General features: G+C 38.3%; 1 protein-coding gene and 1 pseudogene across 7 annotated transcripts in view; one reads left to right on the top strand and one right to left on the bottom strand.

Annotated features, from left to right (window-relative positions):
• C2CD3 (C2 domain containing 3 centriole elongation regulator) overlaps window positions 1–17,261 on the bottom strand; it is a 235,253-nt gene that overhangs the window by 201,512 nt on the left and 16,480 nt on the right. For all 7 annotated transcript variants that reach the window (XM_077113600.1, XM_077113599.1, XM_077113596.1 and 4 more), the window contains exons 4-5: window positions 1,446–1,669; window positions 566–810 (exon numbers count right to left, since the gene is read on the bottom strand). In XM_077113600.1, coding sequence (XP_076969715.1) covers window positions 566–810; window positions 1,446–1,669 — 469 coding nt within the window. The remainder of the gene's footprint in view (window positions 1–565; window positions 811–1,445; window positions 1,670–17,261) is intronic.
• On the top strand, window positions 14,423–14,846 carry LOC143643463 (ATPase inhibitor, mitochondrial pseudogene; annotated as a pseudogene).

Here is a 17,261-nt window from a genome sequence, read left to right as displayed (position 1 = left end):
TCTAATTCTTTTCCTATTTACTTTTTTAGGTCAATCTAAGCCTTTATATTAATAAACTGACCCTTTACTGTTTGTCTTTAAGAGAAATAATTCTTTTAAAATTCATCTGCCCATGAATCATATTTAATTCCCAGACTTAAGATCATGAGTTACTATGCACTGAGTATTTCCACTGAAACCAAGTTTTCAGAATGTGGAAAGGATTTGGTACTAGCCTTGCCATAGTGGTACAGTGAATAGTGATCATAAGACAGAAATCTTAATTGCTTTGAAATTTTTGGAAAAAAATAAGGACTAATTTTTTTTCACTAAAAAGGCTTACTCCCTATATCCAGGTTCTTTCCCCAAACCTACAACTTAAAGCATTTAGTAACTATTAAATAGTTACTCAGTGGTTTTATAGGGCTGCCTTTAAATGGTGAGAAATACTGGACTTTAGCAAGATTGCTACCTTTTATTTGGCTCTCTAGTTCAAAAAACCTTGGTTCTCTTTGTAGGCTGGCCAATAAGCAGAGCAATCCTAATAAATATAACTTAATCTAAGCCCACAAATGAGTGCATGTACCTGAAAGAAGATCCTTGGTAGGGGGATTGTTTGAAGAAAGAATGCACGAGTCACTGTGACTCTTTGCAACTGTTTTAGTTTGAGGCTGAACTTCAGAACTGTTAAGAGACATCTGTTTCCGTAGGGCTTCACCTTTCAGAGTTATAAACTCTAAACTCTGTTCTGAATTAAGATGGTGCTGTGGTCCAAAGAAAGAATCCTTCATTGGATCAGCGTTCTCTGCAAAGTATAAGTGGTCCTTTCCCCTGTTTTAAAAAATGTAGAAGAATTTCAGCAATATATTCTACGTTAGTTAGCATTCTACTTAGAGACAGAAAGTAGATCAGTGGTTTACGGCAATGTAGCCTGGACTTTGAAAAAGGTGACTTATTTGCTATGTGACTATGCAAAGTTGATTTTCGTCTCCCAAATAAAGGATATAATACATATTTTACTCACATTTCTGGCTTAAGTGAGACAACGAAATAAAGGACTTAGCATAGAGCCTAAACATAAAACAAGTGCTTGATAAATAATTACTTTAACAAAAATCTGTTTTTCTTATTTCATTCTATTTCACAAAATACTGCTTTTTCCTTCTTTTCCCTCATGGACATTTATCATGGCATCTGTATATCACGTAGTCCTACTTATCTGTTTGTACGCTGGCCTTCCCACTAGCTTGTGAGAAGACCTAGAAAACAGGAATTGCTTTACTGATTTCTATGCTCACTGCCTGCTACTGGGCCAGGAGACATAGTGGGTTTTTAATAGTTATTTGCTGAATGAATGACTGTACCTTTCTCTGTCATTAGTCTTTTACTTAAAAAATGAAAGGTAGAAATTATGAGTGTAGTGGGAGTTAGCTGACAGATTGGCTAGTGTTTGTTGTAATAATTACCTTGGAGTGGGCGACCCACTACCGTTTGTTTCTAATTCTTTTCCATCAGTTTTGGTGGTAGGAATCCTATGTGCCCTTGATGAAACCAGAAACTGGGTATCACTGAGTTCAATATTCTCTCTGACTCCCTGCTCAGATGAAGGCACATTTTCTGTCGCGTCAGTGGTAGGAAAAGGATTGTAGCTGTCATAAGTTTCTGACAAAGGCTCCAGGGCAAGTGAGACCTGAAAGAGATGTGTAATATATTAAAAATTTTCCTGAGAATTGATTAACCAGTTTTAAGACTCTCTTGCTTGATATAAATTAATGTTCCTCTTTCCTTACAGGATTAAGTCCAAATTCCTGCCAATCTGAGAAACCACATCTGTCATTGTGAGCCCCTCCTTCATTCCCCTCTCTTAGATATACCAATTACTTTAAGGTTCTCTAAATATACCTATATATCATTCCTTTATGCCTTTGTAGATGCAGTTTCCTCTAGCATTTCTACCTCTGTGAAAACTTCTTTGTTCTGTCCAGATGGAGACATCACATCCGTTCCATTCTTATCAGATGGTGGTTACCACCATATATTGAACCCTTTACTACAGGCGAGACTTGTATGCTAAAGTACTCACAGAGAGAAGTTCATGTGAAGATATAACCCTGTCAAGAAAATATATTATCCCAATTTACAGACGAGAAGAAAAGGAAAAAGCAAGCAGAGGATAGAAAAAGTAAGTTTTTGTAATTTAAGGTTTATTTATCATCCCTATTAGGTTATAAATTCCTTGAAGGTATGGACATCTTCTTCTTTTTAGATGGACTAAGTAGTATAGTGTCTGATATACACATAATAGATGCCTAATAAGAATGACATAGCACCTTCTGCATTCTAACTGTAAGCTGCTTGAGAAAAATAAGGCCCTAATTCTATGCTGGGATTAGGGCTGGGAGAAGGAACACTTTAACGAAAAAGTAATCACTTGAAGTTTCCTTTATCATCTCATTCCTGAGTTCAGGTTCTCTATTAAAAGGCTCTCTAGTCCTCTGACATAGAAAAGCCTAATGGATAAATAAAAAAATAAAACAAAAAGAACCTAAGTAAAACTCTGGAGAGGAAACTGAAGAATAATCAAATAATCTAGAAGAAAAAACAGCAGTGTTCAAACTTCAGTTTCAATAACAAAGAAAGCAGAAGGAGCTGTTTAAGCAGCAAAGGAGAGTCAAATAACGATGAACATCTTAACATAAAAAAGAAAGATTGCAGTTAGATCTTGTATGATGTCTCTGGGAAGGTCAATGGACTCATTTACATAGAAAAACTGACAAGGAAAAAGACAATAAAACATATCTAAGTCCTGATGAGAATTCTGTTCATGAACCAGGTAAAATTAAGTCCTTTAAATCTATTACTCATCAAGATTTTTCTACAAAGACAAATGAAAGGAATGCAGTGGAATAAATACTCTGTGCAGTGATCACTGTAATAGCATCACATAAAATGTTAGTTGGCCAAATTGTTAATGTCAGAAAGAATTATATGCCAAAAGATTGCCACTCTATCCAAAGGAAGCAATGGTTATAAAGGCTATGTCCCTGATCTTAACAATAACTTATTGGCTAGCTATTGAGTTTTGCTTTTACCCTAAGAAGATGAGAAGCAGGAAGAAAACAGCTTATAGGTCTATTCCACAACTGGCCCTTGAAGAAAGGCCGGAGAAAGTCCAGACACCTGCCACAATCATCTTTCAACTAAAATACAGGGGCCATCTCTCTCCAGCCAACACAACAAGCAAACTCACCACCCTTCCCCTGTCTACGTAGGATATGACTCCCAGGGGTATAGAACTTCCTGGCAACGTGGGACAGAAATCCTGGAATGAGCTGAGACTCAGCATCAAGGGAATGAGAAAACCCCTAGAACGAGCTGAGACTCAGCATCAAGGGAATGAGAAAACCCCTAGAACGAGCTGAGACTCAGCACCAAGGGATTGAGAAAACCTTCTTGATCAAAAGGGGGAGGACTGAAATGAGACAAATTAAGTGTCAATGGCTGAGGGATTCCAAACAGAGTCGTGAGGTTATCCTGGGGGTTATTCTTACACATTAAATAGACATCACCTTGTTAGTCAAGATGTAGTAGAGAGGCTGAAGGGAACTGCCAGAAAATGTAGAGCTGTGCCCCAGTAGCCATGTACCTTGAAGATGATTGTATAATGATATAGTTTTCACAATGTGACTCTGTGATTGTGAAAATCTTGTGTCTGATGCTCCTCTTATCTACCTTATCAACAGATGAGTAAAATATATGGAATAAAGATGAATAATAGGGGGAACAAATGTTAAAATAAATTTAGAGTGAAATGCCGGTGATCGGTGAGGGGAGAGGAGGGGGGTAATGGCATGCACGAATTTTTTTTCTGTTTTCTTTTTACTTCTTTTTCTGAATAGATGCAAAGGTTCCAAGAAATGATCATGATGATGAATACGTAACTATGTGACATTGTGAATTACTGATTATATATGTAGAATGTAAAAAAAAATTATGGTGGTGAATATACAACTACGTGATGATATTGTGAGTTATTAATTGTATACCACGCATGGAATGTTTGTATGTGCAGAATGTTTTGTATGTTTTTATGTTGCTTTAGTAGAAAGAGGGGAGGGGGGAGAGAGAGAGAGAGAGAGAGAGAGAGAGAAAATTCCCAGCAGAAACTAAAAGGACTGACAGGAATTAAGAGAGCCATTTTGAAACCAACCTAGAAGAGGAGGGCCAGCAGACTTCACCATGTGCCTTCCCATGGGAAAAAGGAACCCAGATTCAATCAGCCTCTCTAGAGTGAGGATCTCCTCTTGCTGATGCCTTAATGTGGACATTTAAATAGCCTCAAAATTATAACTTGTAGCTTAAGAAATCCTCTTTGTAAAAGTTAATCCATTCCTAGTATATTGCACTCTGGCAGCTTTAGCCAACAAAAACAAATAGTTTGAGAAAAAAAAAAATACAGCGGCCAGCATTAACTCCTCTGTAAAATTAAACAAATATTTATTGATATCAGATCTTTGCCAGACTTTATGCTAGCTGCCTGTAGCAAAGAGATGAATGAAACATGGATTCACAATACCTTATAGAGAACATTAAAAAGAGGTAATTTTAATATAAAGTGGTGAGTTCTCAGATAAAGGTTTGTAATGGGTACTGTGGGAACACTAAGGAAGGACTAGACTTGGGGAGCAGCAAGGAAGGACTGCCAGGGATGTCATCCAGGAGTGAAATTCAAAAATCTAAGTTTAGAATCTTAAATATGAACTAACTAGATAAAGGTAAGAAAGTTCGGGAGAGAGCATTTTAGAAACAGGGAAGAGCATGAGTTGAAGCTGTTTTCCTCAATTCCTACTAATCCAAGGGATCACCATGTCCAATCTTTATGCTTCCCAGCCATGTACCCAATAAGTACCTGCATTCATCTCTCAGATCTTCATTCCTGTCCACCTCAGTCATGTTCCTCCCCAATCACGATTCATCCCTGTGCTGACTCCTCTGCCAACCTCCTTCACTGTGCCATGTCTATTTTATACAAAATACCTGAACATTCCTTTCTTAAAATGTCCCCATTTCCCCAATCTTCTCCAGTGGAAAATCTTTTAACCCACAATATGCCAAGCTAACATACTCCTTTCTTTCTGTCACCTATAAATCATCATTCTGTCACCTAAAGATATCACAGCTCTTCTGAAGCCCATGCCATCTATAAATACCACAAATATGTGATATGATCCTCACATCCATGGTAGAGCAATCTTAAGGACTCCCATCATTCTTCTCTCAAATGACTAGAAGTTCTCTTTAGCACTAAATTGCCTACAATTATGTACCACAGCTATAACATCTGTCAATATCAGAGACAGCAAATTAGTACATCTATTTTTCAGACGTAAACTGTTTAGCAGACTATTTTTCAAAATCTTAAATTACTTAACAATGCTCTAAAAAAATCAGTAGATTTCATGTTAAAATTTGGATTTCTAGCTTTTCTTGAAAAATCATAAGATGCAATAATCCTAGGCTCTCATTCCAGTGGGCCAAAAATCAGATGGAATAGGCTAGTGGCTTTAGTCAGGATGGAGGTAAAATTTGCAAAATCCCCAGCCACTCTCTATAGTTTCCCCAATGTGAGGTAGACTGTGCCAGTTTGAATATGTGTTGGATCCCAGAAAAGCTATGCCCTTTAATCTCACTCAATATTGCTGACTGGGAGCATTTTGACTGTTTCCATGGAGATGTGATCCACCTAATTGTGGGTGGTAACTTTTGATTAGATGATTTCCATGGAGGTATGTCTCCACCCACTGAAAGTGGAGTTGCTTATGGAATCCTTTAAAGAGGAAACATTTTAGAGACAGTCCTGTCTTTGGTAGAGTCACAAGAAGGACAGCAGATGCCACCATGTTTGCCATGTGCCCTTCCAACTGACAGAGAGACGCTGAATGTCATCGGCCTTCTTGAACCAAGGTATCATTTCCTGGATGCCTTAAATTGGACATTTCTATAGACTTGCTTTAACTGAGACATTTTCTCAGCCTTAGAACTATAAACTAGCAACTTATTAAATTCCCCCTTTTAAAAGCCATTCAGTTTCTGGTACATTGCATTCTGGAAATTAGCAAAATAGAACACAGACTAACAGTTGCTATTGATCAATACAACAGAGTAATGATTTTTTTAAAAAGTACATTGATCTTTTAGCAAGAGCACAGGTCTACGAAATTTAACATATGTATAGATTCATACATACATCATGAGTATATAGAACTCCAAACTCCCTCAGTCTATTCCTTTGAGTCAAAACTTCTCACTCCTGGGAGAGGGGACAAGATGGCACTTAGCAATGTGTGCGTTTTAGTTCGTCCTCCAGAACAACTACTAAATAACCAGAAACAGTACAGAACAGCTCCCGGAGCCATGTCAGTGACCGGACACACAGCGTACCTCAGTCTGGACCAGCTAGACCGGCTGCAAGCCTCCCCAAAACCGTGAGTTCCCCAAGCCGTGGCAGCCGGCAACCGGTGCCCCTCCCCGACAGACAGCTTCCCAGAGGGAAAGGAAAGACACTCTAAACCTGGTCAAGGTGGAGTTCCCTCATTGGGCTCAAGGAAAAAGAGGAAAGGGGAGGAAACGGAGGTTTTAGTGGCTGTGTTTCTACTGAGACTTGGCAGCCTCTGGATTCAGCGGTGGGACTTCTCGGGCTGCAACCACCCCAGGCATGGGCAGAAACGGGCTGCTTTCAGGGCTGTCTCCCACCTGTGCCTTCCCCAGGGGAGGGGTGAAGCCCAACTCAGGTGGAATCCCTCTTTCAAAGAATTCAGACCCCAGGGCTTGGCAATTTGAAGCCATTAAAACCAGCCTACAACCTCTCCTCCATCTCCACCACGCCCCCAGCAGGGAGAGTCTTCCAAAGTTAAAAGTGCCGCAACATCTTTTGCTGGTGCGACCAGCAGGCAGACATGCCACATATTGGGCAGGATAAGAAAAACGGAGCCCAGAGACTTCACAGGAAAGTCTTTTAAGCTGCTGGGTCTCACCCTCAGGGAAAACTGATGCAGGTGACTCCTTCCCCCTGATAGGAGGCCAGTTTAGTCCAGGAAAACCCAGCTGGAGTTTATAATACCTACATACACCCTCCTAAGGGTGGTGGGAAAACGTACCATGCAAGCAAGGCAAGAAACAAGAAAACAAGAACTGAAAAATTATCCTCTGTGAAACAAAACCTAAGCTAGAGGTCCAGAAAAAGCTGAACTGAAGGTCAAAGAATAGATAGACAACAAATTCATCTAGCAAGCAAACCCTAGGTAAGAGAAGTGAAAGCAATCACCAGAATAAACTAATTGAGGTAATTAAATGTCTAGACGCCAGCAAAAAATCACAAATCACACCAGGAAAATTGAAGATATGGCCCAGTCAAAGAACAAACCAATAGTTCAAATGAGATACAAGAGCTGAAACAACTAATTCAGAATATACGAAGAGACATGGAAAACCTCGTCAAACACCAAATCAATGAATTGAGGGAGGATATGAAGAAGGCAAAGAACGAACAAAAAGAAGAAATGGAAAGTCTGAAAAAAATCACAGAACTTATGGGATGAAAGATACAGTAGAACAAATTAAAAAAAACAATGGAAACCTACAATGGTAGATTTCAAGAGGCAGAGGTTAGGATTAGTGAACTGGAGGATGGAACATCTGAAATTCGACAAGATACAGAAACTATAGGGAAAAAATGGAAAAATATGAGCAGGGACTCAGGGAATTGAATGATAATATGAAGCACACGAATATACGTGTTGTGGGTGTCCCAGAAGGAGAAGAGAAGGGAAAAGGAGGAGAAAAAGTGATGGAGGAAATTATCCCTGAAAATTTCACAACTCTTATGAAAGATTTAAAATTACAGATCCAAGAAGTGCAGCGTACCCCAAAGAGAATAGATACAAATAGACATACTCCAAGACATTTACTAATCAGAATGTCAGAGGTCAAAGAGAAAGAGAGAATCTTGAAAGCAGCAAGAGAAAAGCAATCCATCACGTACAAAGGAAGCCCAATAATACTATGTGTAGATCTCTCAGCAGAAATCATGGAGGCAAGAAGACAGAAGACAGTAATTTAAATTACTAAAAAAGAAAAACTGCCAACCAAGAATTCTATATTCAGCATAATTGTCCTTCAAAAATGAGGGAGAAATTGAAACATTTTCAGACAAAAAAATCACTGAGAGAATTCATGACCCAGAGACCAGCTCTGCAAAGAAATACTAAAGGGAGCACTAGAGACAGATACAAAAAGACAGAAGAGAGAGGTGTGGAGAAGAGTGTAGAAAGGAAGACTATGAGTAAAGGTAAAAAGAAGGAAAATTAGATATGACATATAAAATCCAGAAGGCAAAATAGTAGAAGAAAGTACTACCCGTGCAGTAATAACACTGAATGTTAATGGATTAAACTCCCCAATCAAAAGACATAGACTGGCAGAATGGATTAAAAAAGAGGGCCCATCTATACGCTGTCTCTACTCAAAAGACATGAGGGCAAGGACACAAACGGACATTTGAACACCAACGTCTACAGCAGCATTATTTACAATTACCAAGAGATGGAAACAGCCAAAATGTTCATCAACATATGGATGGCTAAAGAAACTGTGGCATATACATACAATGGAATGTTATGCAGCTGTAAGACAGAATAAAGTTATGAAGTATGTAACAACTTGGATGGACCTTAAGGACATTATACTGAGTGTGATTAACCAAAAACAAAAGGACAAATACTGTATGGTTTCACTGATATGAGCTGACATTAGTGAATAAACTTGGAGAATTTCGTTGGTACAACAGAGACCATCAGGAGACAGAAATAAGGTAGGATACTGGGTAACTGGAGTTGAAGGGATACAGACTGTGCAATAGGATTGAATATAAAAACTCAGAAATGGGGGATATGGCGGAGAAGATGGCGGCTTAGTAAGAAGCGCAGGTCTTAGTTCCTCCTCCAGAACAGCAACTAAAGAAACAGAAACAATACGAAACAGCTCCCGGAGCCATGACACAGACCAAAAAGACAGTGTACCCCATTCTGGAACAGCTGAATGGGCAGGGAGAATCCGCTGCGGTGAGATACCCGAGGGGCGCGCGTTTTCCCGGCCGGGGCGGCTGGCGACTGGGGTCCCCTCCACGCACGTGGCTCCCCGGTCTGACTGGGAACGTTGGATAGCGGGGCCCTCCCGCCACGCTTGGCGTCTCGGGCCAGCTGGGCAATTTGGACCGGCACTCCCCCAAGCCGCGGCGGCCGGCGACCCCCCCTCCACGCGCGGTTTCCCGGGCCGACTGCGAGATTCGGATTGGCAAGTTAAAGGAGCCACAGCATCTTTTACTGGTGGGACCCGCAGACAGACGAGCGCCACAAGCGCCACCTACTGGGCAGGAAAAGAAAAACAGAGCCCAGAGATTTCACAGAAAAACCTTTCAACCAGCCCGGTCCCACACCCAGGGAAATCTGATCAAATGCCCAGACACCAGCAGAAAATAATGGATGACACTCGGAAAATTGAAGATATGACCCAGTCAAAGGAACAAACAAATAGTTCAAATGAGATACAGGAGCTGAGACAACTAATGCTGAATATACGAACAGAAATGGAAAGACTCTTCAAAAACCAAATCAATAAATTGAGGGAGGACATGAAGAAGACATGGGCTGAACAAAAAGAAGAAATAGAAAATCTGAAAAAACAAATCACAGAACTTATGGGAGTGAAGGACAAAGAAGAAAAAATGGAAAAAACAATGGATACCTACAATGGTAGATCTAAAGAGACAGAAGCTACAATTAGTGAACTGGAGGATGGAACATCTGAATTCCAAAAAGAAACAGAAACTATAGGGAAAAGAATGGAAAAACTTGAGCAGGGGATCAGGGAACTGAATGACAATATGAAGCGCACAAATATACGTGTTGTGGGTGTCCCAGAAGGAGAAGAGAAGGGAAAAGGAGGAGAAAAACTAAATGGAAGAAATTATCACTGAAAATTTCCCAACTCTTATGAAAGACCTAAATTTACAGATCCAAGAAGTGCAGCGCACCCCAAAGAGAATAGACCCAAATAGGCGTTCTCCAAGACACTTACTAGTTAGAATGTCAGAGGTCAAAGAGAAAGAGAGGATCTTGAAAGCAGCAAGAGAAAAACAATCTGTCACATACAAGGGAAACCCAATAAGACTATGTGTAGATTTCTAAGCAGAAACCATGGCAGCTAGAAGACAGTGGGATGATATATTTAAATTACTAAAAGAGAAAAACTGCCAACCAAGACTTCTATATCCAGCAAAATTGTCCTTCAAAAATGAAGGAGAAATTAAAACATTTATAGACAAAAAGTCACTGAGAGAATTTGTGACCAAGAGACCAGCTCTGCAAGAAATACTAAAGGGAGCACTAGAGTCAGATATGAAAAGACAGAAGAGAGAGGTATGGAGTAAAGTGTAGAAAGAAGGAAAATCAGATATGATATATATAATACAAAAGCCAAAATGGTAGAGGAAAATATTATCCAAACAGTAATAACACTAAAAGTTAATGGACTGAATTTTCCAATCAAAAGACATAGACTGGCAGAATGGATTACGACCCAGCAATACCACTGCTAGGTATCTACTCAAGGGACTTAAGGGCAAAGACACAGACGGACATTTGCACACCAGTGTTTATAGCAGCATTATCTACAATTGCAAAGAGATGGAAACAGCCAATATGTCCATCAACAGACGAGTGGCTAAACAAACTGTGGCGTATACCTACGATGGAATATTACGCAGCTTTAAGACAGACTAAACTTATGAAGCATGTAATAACATGGATGGACCTAGACAACATTATGCTGAGTGAGTCTAGCCCAAAACTAAAGGACAAATACTGTATGGTCCCACTGATGTGAACCGACATTCGAGAATCAGCTTGGAATATATCATTGGTAACAGAGACCAGCAGGAGTTAGAAACAGGGTAAGATAATGGGTAATTGGAGCTGAAGGGATACAGACTGTGCAACAGGACTAGATACAAAAACTCAAAAATGGACAGCACAATAATACCTAAGTGTAATGTAACTATGTTGGAACACTGAAAGAAGCTGCACCTGAAATATAGTTTTTTGTTTGTTTGTTTGTTTGTATCTTTTGTTTTTGTTTTTTTCTTTTTCCTTTTTTATATATATATATTTTTATTAGTATTATTATTTTAATTCTCTTCTCTATATTAACATTCTATATCTTTTTCTGCTGTTTTGCTAGTTCTTTTCCTAAATCGATGCAAATGTACTAAGAAATGATGATCATACATCTATGTGATGATACTAAGAATTACTGAGTGCATGTGTAGAATGGAATGATTTCTAAATGTTGTGTTAATTTCTTTTCTTTTTTTTGATTAATAAAAAAAAATTAAAAAAAAAACTCAGAAATGGACAGCACAATATTACTTAACTGTAATACAACTATGTTAAAACCCTGAATGACGCTGAATGTGAGAATGATAGAGGGGGGAGGGCTGGGGGCATAAATGAAATCACAAAAAAGGTAGACGATAAAGATTGAGATGGTATAATCTAGGAATGCCTAGAGTGTATAATGATTGTGAGTACATGCACAAATTTTAAAAATGTTTTTGCATGAGGAAGAACAAAAGAATGTCATTACTGCAGGGTGCTGAGAAAAGATGGTAATATTTTAAAATTTTAACTTATGTATGAGACTAAAGCAAAAGTTTTTTGGTACAAAATTTATATTTTGACTAGTGCATCTCCTAATATAACTTACGTAGATAGTTGGTTGAACACCATAAGTACATGGAACCTTGGGTAGGACATGCGATTTGTTGGTTTGTCCAGGTGATGCCCCGATGAATCCTAAGTGATTTGATTAGTTAGTGTAAAAGTATTTGCAAAGCGGGGGAAAATTCAACCTCCCCCAGTTGAATTCTTGATATTTTCACAAGCAGTGTGGACAACCAAAGCTATAGGCTGAGCCCCCAGTCTTGGGGTTTGTTCACATGAAACTTAACCCCACAAAGGACAGGTCAAGTTTACTTAAAATTAGGCTTAAGAGTCACCCCCAAGAGAACCTCTTTTGTTGCTCAGATGTGGCCTCTTTTTCCAGCCAACACAAGAAGCAAATTCACCACCCTCCCCCTGTCTACGTGGGACATAACTCCCAGGGGTGTGGATCTTCCTGGCAATGTGGGACAGAAATCCTAGAATAAGCTGAGACTCAGCACAAAGGGATTGAGAAAACCTTCTCGACTAAAAGGGGGAAGAGTGAAGTGTGACAAAGTGTCAATGGCTGAGAGATTCCAAACGGAGTCGAGAGGTTATCCTGGAGGTTATTCTTATGCATTAAGTAGGTACCACCTTGTCAACCAAGATGTAATGGAGAGGCTGGAGGGAACTGCCTGAAAATGTAGAATTGTGTTCCAGTAGCCATGTTTCTTGGTGATGATTGTATAATGATACAGCTTTCACAATGTGACAGTGTGATTGTGAAAACTTTGTGTCTGATGCTCCTTTATCTAATTTGTCAACAGACGAGTAGAGGATATGGAATAAAAATAAATAATAGTGGGAACAAATGTTAAAATAAATTTCATTTGAAATGATAGTGATCAATGAAAGGGAGAGGTAAGGGGTAAGGTATGTAAAAATTTTTTCCGTTACTGTTTTTATTGTATTTTTCTGTTGTCTTTTTATTTTTTATGAATTGATGCAAATGTTCTAAGAAATGATCATGATGATGAATATGCAACTATGTGATGATACTGTGAATTTTTGATTATATATGTAGAATGGAATGAGCATATATTAAGAATGTGTTTCATTCTTGTAATTTTTTTTGAATTAATAAAAAATTAAAAAAAAAAAAAAGAAACATGGCTACTGGAACACAGTTCTACATTTTCAGGTAGTTCCCTCCAGCCTCTCCATTACATCTTGGTTAACAAGGTGATACCTACTTAATGCATAAGAATAACCTCCAGGATAACCTCTCAACTCTGTTTGGAATCTCTCAGCCATTGATACTTTGTCGCACTTCACTCCTTCCCCTTTTGGTCAAGAAGGTTTTCTGAATCCCTTGATGCTGAGTCCCAGCTCATTCTAGGATTTCTGTCCCAAGTTGCCACGAAGGTCCACACCCCTGGGAGTCATATCCCATGTAGACAGGGGGACGGTAGTGAGTTTAATTGTTGTGTTGGCTGGAGAAAGAGGCCACATCTGAGCAACAAAAGAGGTTCTCTTGGGGGTGACTCTTAGGCCTAATTTTTTTTTTTTTTTACATGGGCAGGCACCAGGAAGCGAACCCGGGTCCTCTGGTATGGCAGGCAAGCATTCTCGCCACTGAGCCACAGGCCTAATTTTAAGTAGACTTGACCTATCCTTTGTGGGGTTAAGTTTCATGTGAACAAACCCAAGACTGGGGGCTCAGCCTATAGCTGTGGTTGTCCACACTGCTTGTGAGAATATCAAGAATTCAACTTGGGGAAGTTGAATTTTTCCCCATTCTCGCCATTCCCTGAAGGGGACTTTGCAAACACTTTTTTCTTCACTGTTCAAATCACTCTCGAATTTATCGGGGCATCACTCTGGTCAAACCAACAAAATCTCATGTATTACCCAAGGTTCCATGTACTTATGGTGTTCAACCAACTATCGACATAAGTTATATTAGGAAATGCACTAGTCAAAATATAAATTTTGTACCAAATAAACATTTTTTGCTTTAGTCTCACGCATAAGGTGACATTTTAAAATATTAATTACCATCTATTTTCAGCACCCTGCAGTAATGACATTCCTTTGTTCTTCCTCATACAAAAACATTTTAAAATTTGTCCATTTAGTCACTATCATTATACACTCTAGGCATTCCTAGATCATACCATCTCAATCTTTATCGTCTATCTTTCTTTGTCATTTCATTTGTGCTCCCAGCCCTCCTCCCTCTATGATTCTTCAGGGCTTCTTTTTTAATGCATATAAAATAAGTGGTACTCCTGTGACATGCAATTATGTACTAAGATGAAAAGCTGTTAAGGTATCAAGGCCTCTAGGAGATAGTAAATTTTATAAAAGAGTGTCTAGGGATTGCAGCATAATTTGTGTGCACAGCATTTGCATATGCAGGTCTAACTAAAATTACAGTTATTCAGCATACTAATAATATGGCTGTGAATTTACAAGTTGAGCTGAATGAAAAATTTAAAAGATTTGCACATTTTTCTTTGTAGTAGGTGAACATGCAGAAAAACACCTCCCTGACAGCTATACTTACTTAAAGTATCAATGAGAAAATTCTGATGTGAGTAAAGAATTTTGGACCTGATACTTATGACAAACGTCATCAAGAAATATTTCTTTGGAGTGACAGGTGAGGTGTGACACAAGCACCAATGGCAGTTTCAGCCTTGGGTTCGCGGATGCGGCTCTCGCATGGGGCGTAAGGGTCACGCAAAATCGAGGCTTCAACTCGGACCAGTCTGAAGGCACTGGCGTGGTCTGGGAGGTTGGTGGGGCCTTCGGAAAGAGAGAGGTGGCAGAAGAGTAGCGATACTTCCGACAGCAGACTAAACTGCAACTGGGAGACTTGAAGAAACACCATGAAGATGAGATCGTTCATTCTAAGACAGAGATTGAGTGTCTGCAAAAAGAAATCGAGCGGCACAAGCAGAAGATCAAGAAACTAAAACATGATGATTAAATGCACACTGTTACATGGCTACATAATCTTTGTCCACTTCTAGTGGGCATGGTTCTAGTTTAATTAATATTGGTTTGTGTGCTGTGAACAGATTATAATAAAGTGTCACCAGTCAACCGTTAAAAAAAAAAAAGAAATATTTCTTTGAATTACAAAAAGTCTTGCAATGTTCATTAAGAACTGATGACAAAGGAGGAAGATGCTCCTGCAATGTTCTTTGTTGACTATGGATTTGTTCCAAAACCTAAACCCAAAGTTGCAAAGTCAAGGGACCACAAACCTATTCACTGTGTTGTTTACTTAGTCTGAAATGCTATAAATTAAACCACATGTGTATGCATTAACACCAAACAAGCTGAAGAACAAGTACATATAATTAGCACCATGAATTACAGAAATTCCTGTAGTCAGTTTTGCTTGATAATATTAGGTAGTTTAGCACTTGGTGTGGTGTTTAAAGAAATGTTTTTGAGCTTGAGTTTAAAAGAAGTTTTCTGGTTCATGTCAACTGAGAAAGCCTTGTCCCAAATCACCAGCAGAAACTGATGAAATATAGGGCTATCTGAATTGATGTTATAATATATGTAAATAATTTTATTACAAATCTGCAAGTGTATTCAAAAGGAATTTATACCACTGAATTTATTCATTCTTTTTTTTTTTTTTTTTACATGGGCAGGCTCCGGGAACTGAAAAACAAACGTGGGTCTGCAGTATGGCAGGTGAGAACTCTGCCTGCTGAGCCACAGTGGCCCGCTCTATTCATTCTTTAGCAATTGAATCTTACAGTACTTTCCTATATATTTTTCTATATTGAAAGAGGACTTCCAGGAATTAAATCAGTGATGGCATGAAATATATTCGTAAAATTGTAGAGCTGAAGATCAAAATCCCAATGAGATTTTTAAAATTTCAAACTTCATGAAAGCTTTTACTTTCTTAATTTATACTGAAAGTGTAACATATTGAAGTTAATGAAGTACAGTAGAATACTAAGGATTAAATATGATGTCTGAAAATCTAAATTTTACACATAGCTTAGGAATAGTATCCTAACTATCAAAACTAACATCCCAAGATTCCATGTTCATTTGGAAACACCTATGTTTGGAATGGCTACTTTCTGTTATGAAACTGGTAAAAACGAAATCTTACTCTTAATTAAATGATATAAAACTGAATGCTGTATTGCACATCAAATATACAATACCTGTCATTGATAACTTGGTAAAGAAGCAAAAGTATCAAGTTTCTGGCCAAATCAAAGGAATGGATTTCAAAAGAAAAAAATTTATTATTATGTATTTTTGTTTCCCAATTTAAATACAATCATATACACACATACAAACATAAATACATTTATATAGAGGTCCATATTATATTACATGCTTATATAATAGTATAATAGTTTGATATTACAGAAAATCTGATTATATTCTTAGCAGTTTATTTTTCTAACAGCCTGCCTATTCACTTGTTATCTGCGACACCTAATTTGTACCAATAATGGACTATAACAAAGTCCTCCTCTCTCAATCAGCTTGATTCGAAGAATCTTTAATGTCAATTTACTCTGGCACTCTCCAGCACCTTGGACCTTATCATCATTTAAAACTATTCTAACTCCAAACTCCCAGTTTCCTTTAGTGACTGTATCTCTCTACTCTGAGGTTTGCCATCCCCTATCTAACTAAACTTGATCCTCCCCCTCAGAGTAACATTCCAATGCTACCTCTCTTTCTCCATCTTCTAATTTATCAGCTCCCTGCTGGCTTCACTTACCTCTCTCCTCAGGAAAGATCACATGTTTAGTTACTACTGTTCTTAGGGCAGCAAAGCAGTGGTATAAAAACAGGAAATCAAGTGCCATCATTCACTGCATGATTTTTTTAAGTTTTAATTTTAATGTGATATTTCCCATACATGCAATTTAAAGACTTAAACAGCTTTACAAGTCTGTCTTAAAAAAACCCATCCCACACACCCCATTTCCCTTTACACAAAAGCACCACTTTTACCCAAAAGTACCTGTTTTTGAGGTATTTAGCTCTATATTTCTCAATAATGCAATTTTATTTTTATATCTTGATTTTCCCCAGTTTTTAATATGATAGATGAGAATTTAGCTCCTTCACACATTCTTCCACATCCTCCATTCTTCCAACTTGCCAATATAGTTATGCTGTAAACACTGAATACTGATCTAACCGAAATTATACTATGAGTGTGACTTCTATTAACAGCTGAAAAAAAGAGATACAGTGATTACTTTTTCTTTCCACAAATGGCAATTTCCTTGCTACCTCATTTGTTTAGTTGTTATAATTATTAAGTTAATTCCAAACTCTTTTCCAGTTGTCTAAATCTCCTCTTAAGATTTTCAGATATATCAGGAAGATATAAGACCTTCGAAGAACCATGGCCAAGGTAAATAAAAGGAAAATAACATTAAGGTGTATCATAAATTGTAGAAGACAGTGATAGAGAATCTTAAAAGCAGTAAGAGAAAATAGGCACATTGTGAACAGAAC

This window comes from Tamandua tetradactyla, chromosome 8 (assembly GCF_023851605.1).
Source record: "Tamandua tetradactyla isolate mTamTet1 chromosome 8, mTamTet1.pri, whole genome shotgun sequence".
NCBI classification, from domain to species: Eukaryota; Metazoa; Chordata; class Mammalia; order Pilosa; family Myrmecophagidae; genus Tamandua; species Tamandua tetradactyla.
This window is presented reverse-complemented; position numbering and strand designations above follow the sequence as displayed.